This window comes from Microplitis demolitor, chromosome 9 (assembly GCF_026212275.2).
Source record: "Microplitis demolitor isolate Queensland-Clemson2020A chromosome 9, iyMicDemo2.1a, whole genome shotgun sequence".
NCBI lineage: Eukaryota > Metazoa > Arthropoda > Insecta > Hymenoptera > Braconidae > Microplitis > Microplitis demolitor.
Window position 1 is genome coordinate 7,544,150 of NC_068553.1, and position 16,125 is coordinate 7,560,274.

Here is a 16,125-nt window from a genome sequence, read left to right on the forward strand (position 1 = left end):
AGGTTTTGAGAGTGAGGTTAATTTCGCGGAGCTGGTGTTCGAGTTGTAATAAGCTTGTTGAATGGTGATTTGTGTGTGTTGTGTCACGCTGGTTAATGGCCATGACGTGACTACTGCTGGAGTGAAGCACGATACGGTCTGCCATTTCTGCTAGGTTATTGAGATCTTGAAAGCTGTTTGACATGGCTAGGTATGGACGTACCCATGCCGGAAGACGTTCTTTTCACAGCTGGTACAATGCTTCGTCTGTCACTGCTGTTTTTGCCAGCTCACGCATCTCTCGGAGAAGCTGCGAGGGTTTCCTGTCACCAAGTGTCATTTCTTTCAGCAATTTCTGTAACTGGGTTTGTCTCGACTCAGAGAAGCGTTGAAGAATAGCGTTTTTTAAAGCTTGATACTTATCTTGTGCTGGTGGTTGTCCGATGATGTCCCATAGCTGCTTGGAGATACTGAGTGGAAGTACCTTGAGAGTCTGGCTGTATTTCTGGTTGTCACTGGTGATGCGATTGGCGGTGAAGTCCGCTTCAGCTATGGCGAACCACATTTCTGGTGCATCTGATGCAAACTGAGGTATGTTGAGATTGACAGCGTATACATGATCCTGTGGAATTTGGTTTTGCGCTGCGAGTGCAAATCGTAACTGACTAGGTAGCCTCATGTTCTGCAGAAAATTCGAGGGGTTTTGTGGTGGCGTATTTTTCCCGCCAACGGCTGAGTCTGTTGAGTTGTCATCCAACGGTGTTTTTTCAGGAGGGTTGTTGAGATTAAAAGGATCATCGTCGTTTCCCATGTTGTCTTTGTTATTTTTTTCTCGTGTAGAAGTTCGGAACATCCGTTGAACAGAATTTGAATTTTTGTCGTTGTGGATTGAATCGTTAAAAAAAATGGCTGCCGGCGTCGGTTTTTTTTCGAGTCCAGGCGTCACCAATAATCACTTGAGATCACGTCGGGGTCACCAATTGTGGTCTTTGGGGGATCAGACACACTAAATTATGAACTCAAGGATTACCAAAATATATAAATTATTTATTTAATTAACGTACAATATATTATTTGTTTTTAATATTGACAGGGTTTAGTATAATTGCACTTGTCGTGTGAGGAACGAGTTGTTGCTCGAGCTGTAGCGACTAGGTACATGTGTTTGTGTTTCCGGACGGTAGGGCGGCGTCTTGGTAGCTTTCGTTGCTGGACTCGGCAGTAGAGGCGTGAGCGAGGCTACGAGTCCGCCACACAGAAAAGTCAGCTCGCGACATCTAGCAACTATTCAACAAAGTAGATTCAAGAATCAAAAAGTAAAAAATATCTCTAGTTGACGTCATTTGTTGATGTCGTTTTTTGCGTCTCAAATTTTGATGTCCCACAGACGTCATATAGCAGTTTTAAATTTACGTCAAATTTATGTGAAATTTGACGTCAAAGAGAGCTCAAAATTTAATATTGAAATTTTTTATGTGTACCGTACGTCACTGAGACGGCAAAAGTTTCAGCTCAAAAATTGCGCTGAAACTCTGGTTATCTGGGATTTTTTGAAATATCGAAGTTTGACAAATGTAGAGATTTTTTTCAAACACATGTAACTTCGCGAAAAGTGGTTTAAATAAAATTTTCCAAGAGACAAAAAATGTTCATTTTTAGACATCTTTTCAGTAAAAAAATATCAAAACATTTTTTTGGAACACGTTTCTATTAAAATTTAAACTTCTAACTATAAATTGTCGATTTACAAAAAACACGAACTGATCGGTTTTCCTCATAATTTTTCACAGCAAACTGTTACCTATTCTACAACTTTTTCAGCTATGCTCATAATATGACAACGATGGATTCTATTTTTTTTCGATTTTTTAAATTTCATGTTCCAGTTTTTTTTAAGAAAAATGTCTAAAAAAAATCCGTCTATCAGTTGTCCCTGCGGGCCAGCCCTAAAACTTCCCGTCGTTTTCAAGCTCCATGAGCTCAAAAATATTGTTGTGAATACATTTTCGAGCTTTTCGAGCTAGTAGTAGTATAGAGATCAGTGGTAGTGATGCATGACGAGGCATGACTTTACATGAGTTATATACGGTCATGTATGCTCATGTCAACTTACTCTCAATTGTGCATAACCATTCTCCCCGTATCATACGTTCTCATTCATGATCATACATGATACAACCTGATTTTATATGGTATGTATGACGTCTATATTTACTAACGTTACTACGTTTACATACTTACATACTTACATAAGTATATTTACTACGTTTATAATTACTGTGAAAATCACTGAGACTTATTGTGATTTGCCGTGAGAGTTAACCGTGATACACAGTGATATTCCAGTGATTTTACCCCTGAATGGCACACTGAGAAAAAAATTTTCTTCTGACAATTAAATTTTAGTTATGACAACAAAATGATTTGATTGCCCATTGTCAATTATATATTTGGTTGCTTTAACTAAATATTTTATAATTCATCAACAAACAAATTATTAAACACTATAAAATATTTAGTAAAGATAATTACGCATGAAACATTGATAATTATTATTTTTCAATTCTGAATTTCAAAGAAACGTTAGAAATCATCGTTAATTTATCGAGATGAATCAGCTTAGTAAACACTGGATGGGATTTGGTACATGACGGTCGTAGATTTCGAGAGCTACCTGTTTAGAAAATTTCATAGAATCCAACAGATTTTCATAATTTCCCATAGAGATTTCACAAGAATGATTAAGTTCTATAAAAAGTGCTATAGTTAAGTATAGGCCCTTATAAATACAGCTATTAATATTAATACGCAAATTAATAATAATTCATAATCAATATTCAAGTAAATAATAGTTCATGACTCAGCTTAATAATAATTCATAAATCAAATCAATAATAATTCATAAATAATACTCAAATAAATAATAATTTATAACTCAAATTATTAATAAATCATAATGAAAAATAACCAAACATTTACCACACTCAACATTTGGTAAAATAATACTGAATAATTTCACTGACTGTACTCGTATTTACTGAGTATAACATTCACGCATTCCATCATATGCTTATGACCAGTTACTAATACTCAGAATTTACTATCTCTCTCACGCTTAGGCTATATACAAATGATCACCAACTCGGGAACCAAAATTACACGCCAATGTATTAGCCAAAAAGTACTTACAGTTTACGTATTATTCAACTCCCTTGGTTGCACGCTAATACGGTAAATGTATTTTCCTTTATGCGATTTAACAAATGTTCAACTAATGCCAATGGGTGTATATTATCTACACAAAATACCAAATGGCGACAAATTTATAATTAATTTAATGTAACAGAGCACACACGCTACTCTTACAGAGACTATCCCACATCTGACCATGGCAGCACGTGAATCTCACGCCGGCACCTAGGCCGACGCCATTTTGTCGTATATCTCACTTCACCCAATAGAGATATACAACCGTCGCATGTTATTTATTTACAGTACCACCAACGTACTACATAACTGTGGCCGTGTAATTTATCAAGTTCCCGACGCTAAATGACCAATTGTATTTTCCATAATTAATTCTTAATATTATTTACCGATAAATCAATCAATGATTTATTCATAAAACTAGTAAATTTATTTATAATGACTAGATTTACGGATGCCAACTGTTGCGTTGACGCGCATGCGCCAACCAATTCAAAATAGTAATAAGCACACAAATGAAATGCGCAACTATTTCTCCCAGCGCTACAAAAATCCAAATACATACTCTAATTAATAAGTGAAATCTCCTGATTCAAATACACTTTATACCTAAGAAATCAATAACGTATTATTAACACAATAATTAAATAAAATCTTACATGTAAGCAAACAATAATTATAATACAATGTCGGATGAGACGTGTGAGCAGCGTGTGCTACCCTCTGTTGCTCACCGACCTGATGTGAGACTGCCGCGATATTAAAATATCGTGACAACCTCTTAAACAGATGTCTTATAAGACGTCTTGTAAGAGACTGTAAAGTTATTCTAATTTGAATGCTGTCTGGGTTTGGTTCTTGTCTCCAAGCTGATTATAAATTAATTAATAGAAACTAAATTTTCAACTACATTGAAATAATTTGAAACTCAGAAATCTTGCAATCACCGCTAAGCCGTGAAAGCTGGTAATCCGCCAAGCGTCTCCTTAACCTTTAAGAGCCGTCAACTCTTTCTTGCACTTATTTCATTTTGCATGCGTAGTTTTTTCGTTCTTTTATTCTTATCCTTAAGCTTACTGCTAAATTACATCTAAAATTGTCAATACATATTTTAAGTGTGACGGTCGGCACACACTGTGTCTTCACGCAACCAGTTGACTCACTATAATTTCCTCGCAAGTATCTACTTAAAACACCAAATTATTTTTCCAATTCACTCTGTCACAAAATTAAAAATTCCATTCTCATGTTGCAATAATAACAAGAAATTGTAATGATAACTTACACGAAGTCAAGATCAATTGTTTTTATTCAATTTTACAATTTTTATTAATTATTGTGTTGGCGGCTTTCCCATTGCTCGGGAGTTAATGTTTTTTGCGAAAAAGCATGAATTTCTTTCAATTCTTCCTCCAAAATTGAATTGACGAGTCTAAAAATAGTATGTAATTTGTAATCATTATTTATAACCTTTAAATCTGAAATATTATTCGATAAATATAGTATATTAAAATTTTACTATGTGATATTTTGTTTTAATAGAAATAAAAAAAAAAATTTGGAAAATCCAAAAGTTCACGCTTGAAATGTTTATATTATATTTTTATTAACCACCTTAAATGTGTCGCATGCGTGTCATTATAATAAAAAAAATCAAGTCAATTTAGTGCATGGGTCGCTAAATAACAAGTTTACATCCGGGCATTCCTATAAACAGATCAACTGACGTCCAACCGAAATTTTTTTTCGGTCAACTTTTATTTAATAATGTACTCAAGAAAAAGACTTTAAATTATTATGAAAGGTTTATGAAAATGCGCTCTAGGCAATAGTGCTTTTTTTTCTTATTGAAGTATTATATAAATTTAGAGATGATTCAATTTGATAGAGACCTCGAGCAAGATTCGTTTAATATTTTTGTGCAATTCTTGAAGCCTAACATAAAGTCTTTTAAGAAGGTTCGATACTGACTATCTTTCTAGGGAATCTCATAGATTTTCTATTGTATTTTTGCAAGATTGCAACTCCTACACATCAAAATTTTACTAATAGAATATGTAATGAATTGACTTACTTTTAGGAATTAATACAATATATTTTTATTATAATTGCATTGAATCATAAAAAAAATTTTTTTTCAATAAAATAATTTTTATTTAATGAAATAAGTGATTAAAAAATAAACGTGGAAGTACGGCAGCAGCGCGCTAATGTTTAGTAATTTATTTGTGTACTAATGTTAATCTCAAGGTTTATTACTAGCTGGAGCTGGGGTGCAACTTTTAACACGAGTACTATGTGGTAGTGTGTATTAATGAGTAAACAGAAAAGAATGTCAGCTGATTTTTGTTTTTATTAATTACGGACGAAAGTAATATTAAAAAGAGGAAATATTGGAAAGGTAAATTTGTATCAGAAGCTGTTTATAATACACGTTTAAAACTATCAGAAAAAAGAAAAAAGAAGTTTATACGCTAGACGTATTAGAGGTTAAATAGTAAAAATGAAACTGGTACTATAGTTTGATTAGCGAGACTTTGCGCTTCGGTTTTTTACCCCCACCATTAAGGCGCAATGTCTTAAGTATTAAATTTAGATGGTGGGGGTAAAAACCGAAAATATCCGAAACGCAAACTCTCGCTAATCCAACTATACAAGCTTATTAATTATTCAAATTTTCCGCGGTTGTGTCAGTTTACACTGTTGCCGTCGTTTCTTAACTTCACTACACATGTGACGTCATTAAAGAAAATTCGCCTCTTATTTCATTAGAATTTAATAACGAACCAATGATTAAACTTAAAAAAAATATTAATGTGTTCAGAAATGTTTAATTAACTCACTTGCAGTATAAAACTTTAAAACAGTGCCGGCAACAAGATGCACCAACATATAAAAAGATAGATAACTAGTAGACTTGAGCTCAAGTTTGCGCAAGATTAATATAAGATTTTATAAAGATATGCATATAACAATATTCATAGTAAATTTAACATAAAACTGACACTCTTATGATCTAAATGCGATTTAAAATATTGTAGCACTACTTTCAACTGGGAGCAGTTTAAAAAACACGATTAATTTCTGGGAAAACTGATCCAAAACAGGATAATAATGAATTCTAAAAAAAAGTTTAAAAGCTTGTAAATTCTTCGACAAACAATACACGAAAAAAAAAATATAGCTCTCTCAGAAGTATATCGTATAGTTACAGTAATGATACGCGTCACTTATCTAATAGATTGTAACTGTAACGATCTAATGTATCATTCTGAAAACAATACGTTTGATAGCTCTGAGAACTATACAATATCTGTCTGAGAGCGTATCTATGTAAATACGTTAGGGTGCTCTAAAAAAATTGACGATTTTTATTTTTTTGCTGACAAACCTAAATATCGTTGTAAATATCGAAAAAAAAAATCCGAAAGCTGCTTGACCCTGTGGGCCAGCCCCGAAGCTTCCCGCTATTTTCGAGCTCAAGGAGTATTTGCAAGAAACATGGCTTATGGAAATTTTGCTCGTTTCATTTGAATAATTATGTAATCAACTCAAACTGAACGTGAAGTTGTGCATCTACTAATTAAATTTGAAGATAAAATATTAATCAAAAGTATAATTGATATACTTACTTTTGCGAAACATTTAGATGCTAAAAGGAGCATTACCCCTTATTAAAAAGAGCCATTTTTAAACGATTTGTAATGTTGAATACCCATAAGAAAAACGATTCAAAAGTATTTAAAAGCATTAAAAAGTGTTTAGAATTTTTTATTTCTAATCGTTTTAAATCGCTTCTTTTAATAAAGGGAAATAAATAGATAATTAACTTATGGAATGGTATTGCTAAAAATATGATTTTTAGGCCTTCTGTTATGAGAGTTTAGCTGTGACAGGGTTAATAACCAAGAGTTTTTCTTGACGACATAATTCGTTCAGGCGGCAATATTAAAATCTATAAAGTCTATAAACATTGTAATATTATTCTTTTTATTTACCTGTGGCGTTGCAATAAAGATTTCCCTTGAAATTTTTCGGATACGATCACTACAGAAAATTTTGAACCACAACCATCCGATTGGTCTTCAATTTCCTATAATATAAAAATTGTCGATATATATATATATACATACATATTAGGGTGCGTCATTTCGGAGCAAAATTTTTTTTTAAGTACATGTGGAAAAAACCTTAGTTCAACACAAAAAAAAAAAATTTTCGCACAAGAAAAAAAATTCTATGTCGATTACAGACCTAGCTCATGAATCAATCCAATTTCCATTTAAATAACACAAGAAAGTTTTATTTTTTTAGCTTTAAGTTATTTTAATTCGTTTACAAATAGATAGATCAAATAAACTAATACATATTTTTGCAGAAAATTGAACGCTCTACACCCTGTTGAAAAAATCCTATAGAAACTATTAGGTTCCGGTCATAATCCGATTCAAGTTCCCATAGCCTATCTGAACGGAAAAAAATTCCATTCTATTGATTTATGGGAATGTATAGGAATAGATTAGGTTTCAGAACTTAACTGACTTTTCCTCAATGGAGTGTATGAGATTTAATGGGCACGAAAAGTTATATTCATTTCTATACGAAATGGCTGATAAAATTTTTATCAGAATCAAAGAGAAATACCCTAGGCTGCTATTATATCAGCATATTCAGGTCTTGATTGATTTATTTTTCTCCTAGTTATTTCATTTTTTTCTATAGTATAAGGTTTCAATCAGAATTGTCATTGCCGAACTCTATATGTTTTCAGAAGAAGTTTCTACTTCATGTTTTGATCAATTTTTAATAGGCATTGCATTTGACAAATATACGATTTTATGGGAATACATAGATACTTATTCTACAAAATTACGATTTTTTTAATGAAACTTAATCTGCAATCACTGTGTCAAAAACACAATACATTCCTACTGGATTTTTGATTTGTTATTGAAATGAATCTGAAATTTCTGAGTAGTTATTACAAAATAAAAGTATATGTTTTTTTCTCATTTACTTTTAATCAATTAATACTATTAATGAATCGTCCGATTTTGATGTAGTTATCAACACGTAATTAGGTTATATTTGATTGGCTAAAACTTCATTGCTTTTAGTCGTGTTTTATTTGAATTTTCTAAACTTCTACTCATGCCATTTAATCAGATTTTGTGTAGATGCTCTTGATACATAATTTATTAGTATTGTCACTGTCGCTAATTAAAGTATCAAAATGATTCTATCATCTCTATGCAAGTATTTATACACGTTACTTCGTTTCTGCGCTGCATAAGAATGTATCAGTTTCTACTTTTTGACATATCATATTACAATAATTTCTATTAGATTGTATGATGCTAGCCTGATAATAACACTCTTCAGATTTAACTAGATAACTCCTGACATAGATTTTGAGCATAATAAATGCGAAATCGACAGTTTATTTGTAATATTTTAATCAGTTTTAATCGGATTCAATCGGAAAATAACAATTCAGATAATATTAATAATTATTAAAATTTGGGCAGATATGAATTTCATTTATCATGAATTCAGCAATTTTTAAAATATCCGAGTATAGAATTTTATCTGTCTTTCTAATTTAATCAATTTTATAAAAACTTAAAACAAGCATTTTTCAGGATTATATAAAAAAAATTAAAAACTTTTTCTAAGAAACTGTATTGGTTGAATTTCAAAATATTACGAAAATAAAAGGAAATATCAATAAAAAATTATATATATATTAGGCTGGTTAAAAAAAAAAATTTTTTCTTATGGTATCCAAAAATTGAAAGAATGCCTCAAAATAAAAATTTCGATACTAATCCAAGCTTTTAATAATAATACTACGGTTTGCGTAATCCATTTTTCTATTTGCTATTTAAATAACACAGGAAAAACAATTTTTATTTTTTAGAATTTTCTAGCTTACAGACCAATTAACGAATTTTTATGCACGATAATTATTTTTCTAGGAAATCGAACCCTCTACAAAAAAAGTCTCATCATTTTTTGAAAAATCCAACTGTTCAAAAGTTATTTGAGCTCAAAGTCAAATTTATAGTAAATTTCAAGATCTTTTTACTTTTCCGGCGAAACTATCAGTCTTATCAGAAAATCTCATAGAAACTTTTTTGTACGTAATTTTATTTCTTAAAAGTCATTACAAATAAAGTTTTTAAAAAATCCGCATTTTTTCTAGTTATTTTCATTTCAATGTTAAGCTTTTAAAAAAATTGTTTTCTGATTGATTTTTTACAAATTCTAAAAAATATTTTTTGTATTTTAACTTATATTTTATAAATAAATTGTTTTTCATAGGGGTGTTTAACGCAAGGATTTTCGTATGCTCCAACTAATAAAAAAAAAGTTGCTTAAACCCAGAGGAAAATTTCTTAGGAGAAAAGATATATATGTAGGAGAGGAAAGTCAGCGGTGCTAGACAGTAGCAATAGAAGTAGTTCAGTACTCGCCACTAAGTGGCACTCAACCTCTTGTAAAGTTCCTGGTTAGATAGATATTTTACAGTTTTTATATTCCAAACTTGGAAGCAATTCTGACACGAACACTCCTCTGTCCTTTGACACAGTGACAAGTGCCATTTTTGGTGATAATATAGTATATCCTATATTACTTCATAACATGCAAACTAATTGTTAATATAGATTCAATGCAGATTTTAAAATATTCGATTTATCAATTTTGAACCGTTTCGAATGATTTCTATTTGCTCATTCCGTTCCAATTTTCGAATTGATCTGAATCGTTTTTGTTAACCAGGGATAATATATAAAATTATATAAAAATTTTTTTTCCCGAGGATCGTTAATTTCCGTTCAATTTACAATTGAAACCTTCCGGAAGTATCCGACTAAATTCGATTGAAAGTCAATCGGAAATATCTGATTAACTTTCAATCAGAATCATTCGGAAGTTTTCGATTAAATCCGATTGAATGTCAATTAGAAATTTCTGTTTAAATCTTATCGATAAAATGCTGGTATTTCTCATAAAAATTAGTATCAAAAATATTGCGAAAACCAAGATCATTCTGATTGTTATTAATAAAAAAAAACTCTCATCTGAAAAGCAACCGGGAAGTTACGATACACTCAATTTTATTTTGTACTTACTATTTTATGAAAGCTATCAATCTAATCTGATTCTGAACATATATATTTTGCTGCGATAAATACATACTGAAACTCATGATTTTCCTATGAATTATTTTATTTGGAAATTACCTAATATAAACCAATAGATTTTTTTTTTTATTGGCGGTGAAAATTAGTAACGGGCATTTTCTGATTGAATTCTACATATTTTATTACATGTATTAGATATTGTAAGTAAGTTCCAATAGGTTGATAGCATTACACAGAAAAAAAGGATATCTTGGCGTAAGAAATTTTTTCTTGCCGCAAGAATATTTTTTGCAATTTTAAATGAAAACGAAAATTTTCTTGGTTCAAGAGCAAAATTTTCTTAAATTTAGTCATCTTGGCATAAGATTTTTTTTTTATTCAACCAATATAATATATGTTTCTTGAAGTAAAAAATATTTTTGTAAAGTGAGAAAAATAAATATTTTGCCCCAAAATATAATCAATTGTCCGAAAAGTAAAATATTCTTTCTTAAAGAATAATTTATTTTGAATCGAGATGATTTGTGACTCGAGTCAAGAATTAAAAGTACTCGATTCAATGGTAAGAAATATCTTGGCTTAAGTATTTGTTGTGTTGCGGCAAGTAAGCGTAGACGTTTGAACCAACAGCAACTGCGCTCACGGCTCAACGCAAAAATTCTCTTGGGAAAGCTAACTGTACTACACTAAAGTGGCGGTAGTTTAGACTCTACATTGTACAGTGTGCTAACTAGATATGGGTAAAGTGAACGAATGTTCAGGAAATGGTCGGGTAGCATAACTGGTAAAGCTCTCGCGTGATGCCGAATCAGTCTAGGTTCGATAACTACCATGAGCAAACAATTTATTTTTCTCAATTCGTTGATAAGCCATTTAATAGAGGGAGTTTATTCCTTATCCTCTCTACTGCTGTATTGTGATGTTCTGAATATACGCATACACTTTCCTGCTTGACTAGATTAGATTCACTGAAAAAAATAGGTCGATATATTTTTTTAAGTAGAGTCATTTATTTTCTTGAATTGAGACTAGAATTTTTTTAAGTCAAGAAAAAAAATCATCAATGGGAGAATTTTATGTCTTCCGTTAAGTAAATATTTGCATGATTCAAAAAAAGTTATTTTATTAAGCTAAGATTATAATTTATTTAAATCAAAATTAAAATTTCCTCATTACAATAAACCGTTGTCTTGAGTCGATAATGTAGTTTTCTCGAACTGAGAGTAAATGTTCTTCTGTCACGCAAAAAAAGTTCTTGGTTTGAGATGTTAATATATATTGTGACAATTTACTATACTCACCAACCAAGATAGAAAAGTATCTTGTTTTGATAGTTTTTTTTACTTGGTTAGAAACAAAATATATTTGACTTGAAATAAATATTCTTAAACCAAGATTATTTAACTTGAATGAAAATTTAATTATTCTTGATACAATATTTTTATAATATTAGTCGAAGAAAATGTTCTCGGATTAAAAAAAACCCAATTACTCAGCCCAAGAATAAAAAAATGAAGGCGAAAATTATCTTGGGCCAAGTCAACCTTTTTTTCTGTGCAGCTGTCGAGCATGAGACAGAGACTACTTCGGCAAACATCAAATAGTTAATAATTTCAAACCAACAACCATATTCTATGCTTCAATATGAATAATAATAAATTAAATCGTGAGGTTGACTTAAACAATATAATGAACAGTAAAAATTTATCGTTAAAATATACAGATACCACGCATAATAAGGATTTTTGATTATACTTCCGGTTAATTTCCACCTTAGTCTTCACTTGACTATATTTTTCGGCCAAGAGTGTCGTCTGGGTCGGAAGATGGGGATGACCTCGCAGCGCGTGTATCCCCAAAACAGCACGGAAACGGCCGCCGGTAAAACGGAGGTGGACTTCATTCCCGTTACATTAATTAATTAATTGAAAAGATATTACCTTAAAAAATTTCGTACTTAAAACTGTAATTTTTTTAAGTTTTTCATTCGAAGCGATGCGTTCTTATTTGAAACTGTTTTTTTTTTTTGTTTTTTTTTTTTTTTTTTTTTTTTTTTTTTGTTTTCTTTTTTCAGTTCATCTTTGCTGTACAGAAATTTGTTTACAAAACAAGTCGATACCGTACAAATATTTTAAACTAGTTATCGAAATTAATTAAAGATCTCTTATACTTGAATTAACAAAATTTATTGATCAATAATATCAACTACATTTACCATTCACATTTAGATAAATGCTTCACTCTCTTTGTCTTTGAGCGTAGTATAAAAATTTGTTTGATATTAAAATATACAAAAAATAACAAAAAATGCCCACAAGAATAGACTGATATAAAAAGTGGAAACAGATCTGGAAAGCGGCGTGGAGGTTCAATAAATCTGATTACTAAAGATAATAGAAACATTCCTACTATTGATAAATAAAACATTTTTTTTTTCAATTTAAGAAATAATTGTATAAAATGAGAGAAATATATGTTTAATGTGGAGTTGTTTATTATTAAATTGTTTTTTTTGACAAAATTAGATTGGTTTTTTTCTTTTAATTCTGTTCGTTTCCTCATTGTGAAATTTTCATTTTTAATTTTAGTATGGAGATTGAATTCATCAAACCATATCCAAAAAATCAAAACATTATAAAAAATTATTAAACTAAAATAAGCAATAAACAAACCGTCTTTTATTAATAATGGTAATAAGCTAAATGTTGAAATTATTAAAAACCAAAAACATGGAAGTGGATCATAATGAAAATAAATTAATACCGGAATAGCAACTAACAAAATTGTTTTTTCGTGTACTTGAAACGAGAATAAATAAAAAGCTAACGCACTATTTATTAATGATAAAATAAACTTTTCAGGCGATGGACTTAAATAAATACCAATACCGGAAGGAAGAGAAAAAATTACGGTAGTAAAAAAGCAAATTTGAGCTAATTGCAAATGATCAAATAATTCACGTAATTTCACAAAAATATTAATAGTACACCAAATATTGGACACTTTATCTTCAAAAACTCCGCGACTAAGTGGGAAAAGTCTGATAACTACATCGATGAAATTCATATTTCTTAAAAATGGCAACCAAATTACAGAAAATGTAATAATAACAGTAAGAGATACGCTCACAAAAGATTTTAAACACAATAAAATAGATTTTTTTCGATTCGGTATACACTCACTAAGAATATAAAAAAAAATAGGTAATGCATGATATAGCTCCATTTGTTTATAATTTAACGCTAAAACAAAAAAAAAAGATCCAAGTGACAAAAATTTATGGATTATTAATACTACAGCTAATAAAAAAAATCCTAATGAAATAGAATTATACTGAAAATGTCCGTGATCGATGAGGATGATTCCTGGATATACTAAAGCAGTTAATATTGTGAAATGCAATTTATTAAAGCCAAATATATTATTTTCTTGGATACTCTTAAACTCAGGAATAGCAGAAAGGAAATAAAAAACAATTGCCGGAACATAAATTATTAAATCAGTGATTAGAACAGACAATCGCATAAATAGTTTATGATCCGATGATTCGAAACCACGCGAATCATGCAATTTGACAAAGTCGGGGCTTATAGTATTTGCGATATTTCCAAGAATTAAACTATGATATGCTGTTAATGGTGGATAATCCAATCCCCAATACTGTAAGTCATTATCAGTGGTGTTAGAATACCATTGATTGAGCGGTAAATTAAATGTTATTTCCTGCCAATGACGTTGAGCTTCATAATCTCCGTGCATCGGTGGACTTTTTCTACCACTATAAGGATGAAATGTAACGCACCATCTTAACAATATTGTCAATCCAATCACCAAACCAATTTTAATATTTTCTCTCATTTTTCACTATTTTTTACATTAAAAACTGTAATCAAGCAGTGAAAGTTTATACATCAGAGCAATATAATTGTCTTTTTTTTCAATTATTATTTTCATTTTATTATATAAAACTGTTTAAAAATAAATAATTATACTCACAATGTGTGAAGGATCTAGTACTTTACTTAGTTTATTTTTAATATAGTCTTCAGAATATGGCATTTCAAATTGAGTGTATTTTCTCGTAATTGATGTTTCAGAATCTCTTAATAACAATTCTAAATCCAATATCTTGTCTTATAAGATTAATATATTGTTCTTTCAAAAACCCGGTGAATTATACAAATATATTTTCTTTTTTTTTCTGATTGGCTACCATTCGAGACGTACCACGTCCCAGATGAATATGAACTAGTCTTTAGTCTTGGGTAGTTCGCGAACGACCTAGGTCGGAAGAGCGCTCCTTTAGGTGAACTATGCGAACTAGTTCGTCGATGATCTCGCTCTTAGTTCTTAACCGAGAAAAAGTTGGCATGGAACTGTAACGATCGGGAATAATGTTATGTCCTGGGAGGTTACTAGGATCGGAGCTGACGCCACCTCCTGGACAGTGGGCAGTTCGTTGTCACGCGGGACCAAATTTTGAATTTGAAAACAGTGGATAAATTTATTGTTTACTACGATGATGATGATTATGATTGTTATTTAATGAAATAATTAAACTATGATTAAGGATAGATGTAATTGATAAAATAACTTTTATCTGAAGACTGAATTTTATTATAAAGTATGGATAAAACTTGATCAGTAATAACAGTTGTATTCGTAAAGAGTTCTCGGAGAGAAGTGAAGTTACATCAGACGGCAGAGAGATCTCGGACCTCCACTCTCCAACTTCTCCCCACTACTCTCATGTTCACACTCATGCTTATATGTATAAATACTTATATATCTATGTTCTTTACTAAATATTATACTTATACATTTATACTTTCTACTAATACGAATTTGAGATATAAGCTTATACATTTACGTTCTTTACTTTATCCATTCTATATCTTCTTATTACTTATATTATTTATATTCTATTTTCCCGTACTTGGATACAATCATTCGGTTAAATATTCTAGACTATCAGAGGTGTGTTCTATAATTATTCTATATTTAGTTATTCGTTACAATTGACATTATCATTTATCGTGAAACATCATTATAATTATTCTAATGCTATATTTCAATATTTCTATTAATTCATTTATTATATGAATCACTCTTTATTTAATATAAAAATATATATATTAACAATAATAGTTAAGTTCCTGCGATATGGTTTTCATTTATAAATAAGATTTATTTATTATATATTTCCTTTTCTTGTTTGCTTATAGAGTATGTATTTGTTTATAACCATATTTACTGTTAACTTTAGAACAAGGGCCTATTCATGATTTTTATGCGTGTGTTTTGTTTAGGTTTTAAGTATCAGGTGACAGAAAACGTTCCAAGACCACTCAAACTGTATTTATGTTTCTCTAAATATAAAATAAAGTTTATCCATCTATTTATTTAACTTTCTTATAATAAAAATATATAATTTAATGAGTATGTGCCACGACGATTTGTGATTTAATTTATTTACTTCATATTGTTAAGACGCAATAAGTGTTGTAGGATATTAATATATTATTTCAAATGGAATTTAAATGCGCGCTTCTTATATATCTCAAGTTTACTAATTAATTAACAGGTGGAGGCACCTGAGGCTGTTGAGGACATAACAATAATGAATAAGTGCTCCTAATTGCTCACAAAATGCTCAATTGTAATCCGCAATTGCTCACATTATTAATTAATTACTTAATTATTGATTGGTAATTAAAAATACAAAAAAATTTTTTTTTTTATCTAAGTAAACATACAGACTTTACGTAAAACTTTTCGAACTAACAAATTG

At 30.3% G+C, this 16,125-nt stretch overlaps 3 protein-coding genes across 3 annotated transcripts; all 3 read right to left on the reverse strand.

Annotated features, from left to right (window-relative positions):
- Positions 1 to 221: 221 nt before the first annotated feature.
- Positions 222 to 865, reverse strand: LOC128668618 (uncharacterized). Its single transcript, XM_053741937.1, has one exon. The coding sequence runs from the start codon at positions 830 to 832 to the stop codon at positions 224 to 226; it is 609 nt and encodes a 202-aa protein (XP_053597912.1). The 5' UTR covers positions 833 to 865; the 3' UTR covers positions 222 to 223.
- A 3,612-nt stretch (positions 866 to 4,477) lies between these two features.
- On the reverse strand, positions 4,478 to 14,415 carry LOC103575878 (bolA-like protein 2). Its single transcript, XM_008555858.3, has 3 exons — positions 14,331 to 14,415; positions 7,185 to 7,279; positions 4,478 to 4,618 (listed from the first exon to the last, which is right to left on the reverse strand). The coding sequence occupies exons 1-3, from the start codon at positions 14,391 to 14,393 to the stop codon at positions 4,516 to 4,518; spliced, it is 261 nt and encodes an 86-aa protein (XP_008554080.1). The 5' UTR covers positions 14,394 to 14,415; the 3' UTR covers positions 4,478 to 4,515.
- On the reverse strand, positions 12,531 to 14,420 carry LOC106694031 (dolichyl pyrophosphate Man9GlcNAc2 alpha-1,3-glucosyltransferase). The gene is made up of 2 exons (XM_014443986.2): positions 14,331 to 14,420; positions 12,531 to 14,217 (listed from the first exon to the last, which is right to left on the reverse strand). Exon 2 carries the CDS (start codon positions 14,190 to 14,192, stop codon positions 12,546 to 12,548), a length of 1,647 nt encoding a protein of 548 aa, XP_014299472.2. The 5' UTR covers positions 14,193 to 14,217; positions 14,331 to 14,420; the 3' UTR covers positions 12,531 to 12,545.
- Between the last annotated feature and the right edge of the window lie 1,705 nt (positions 14,421 to 16,125).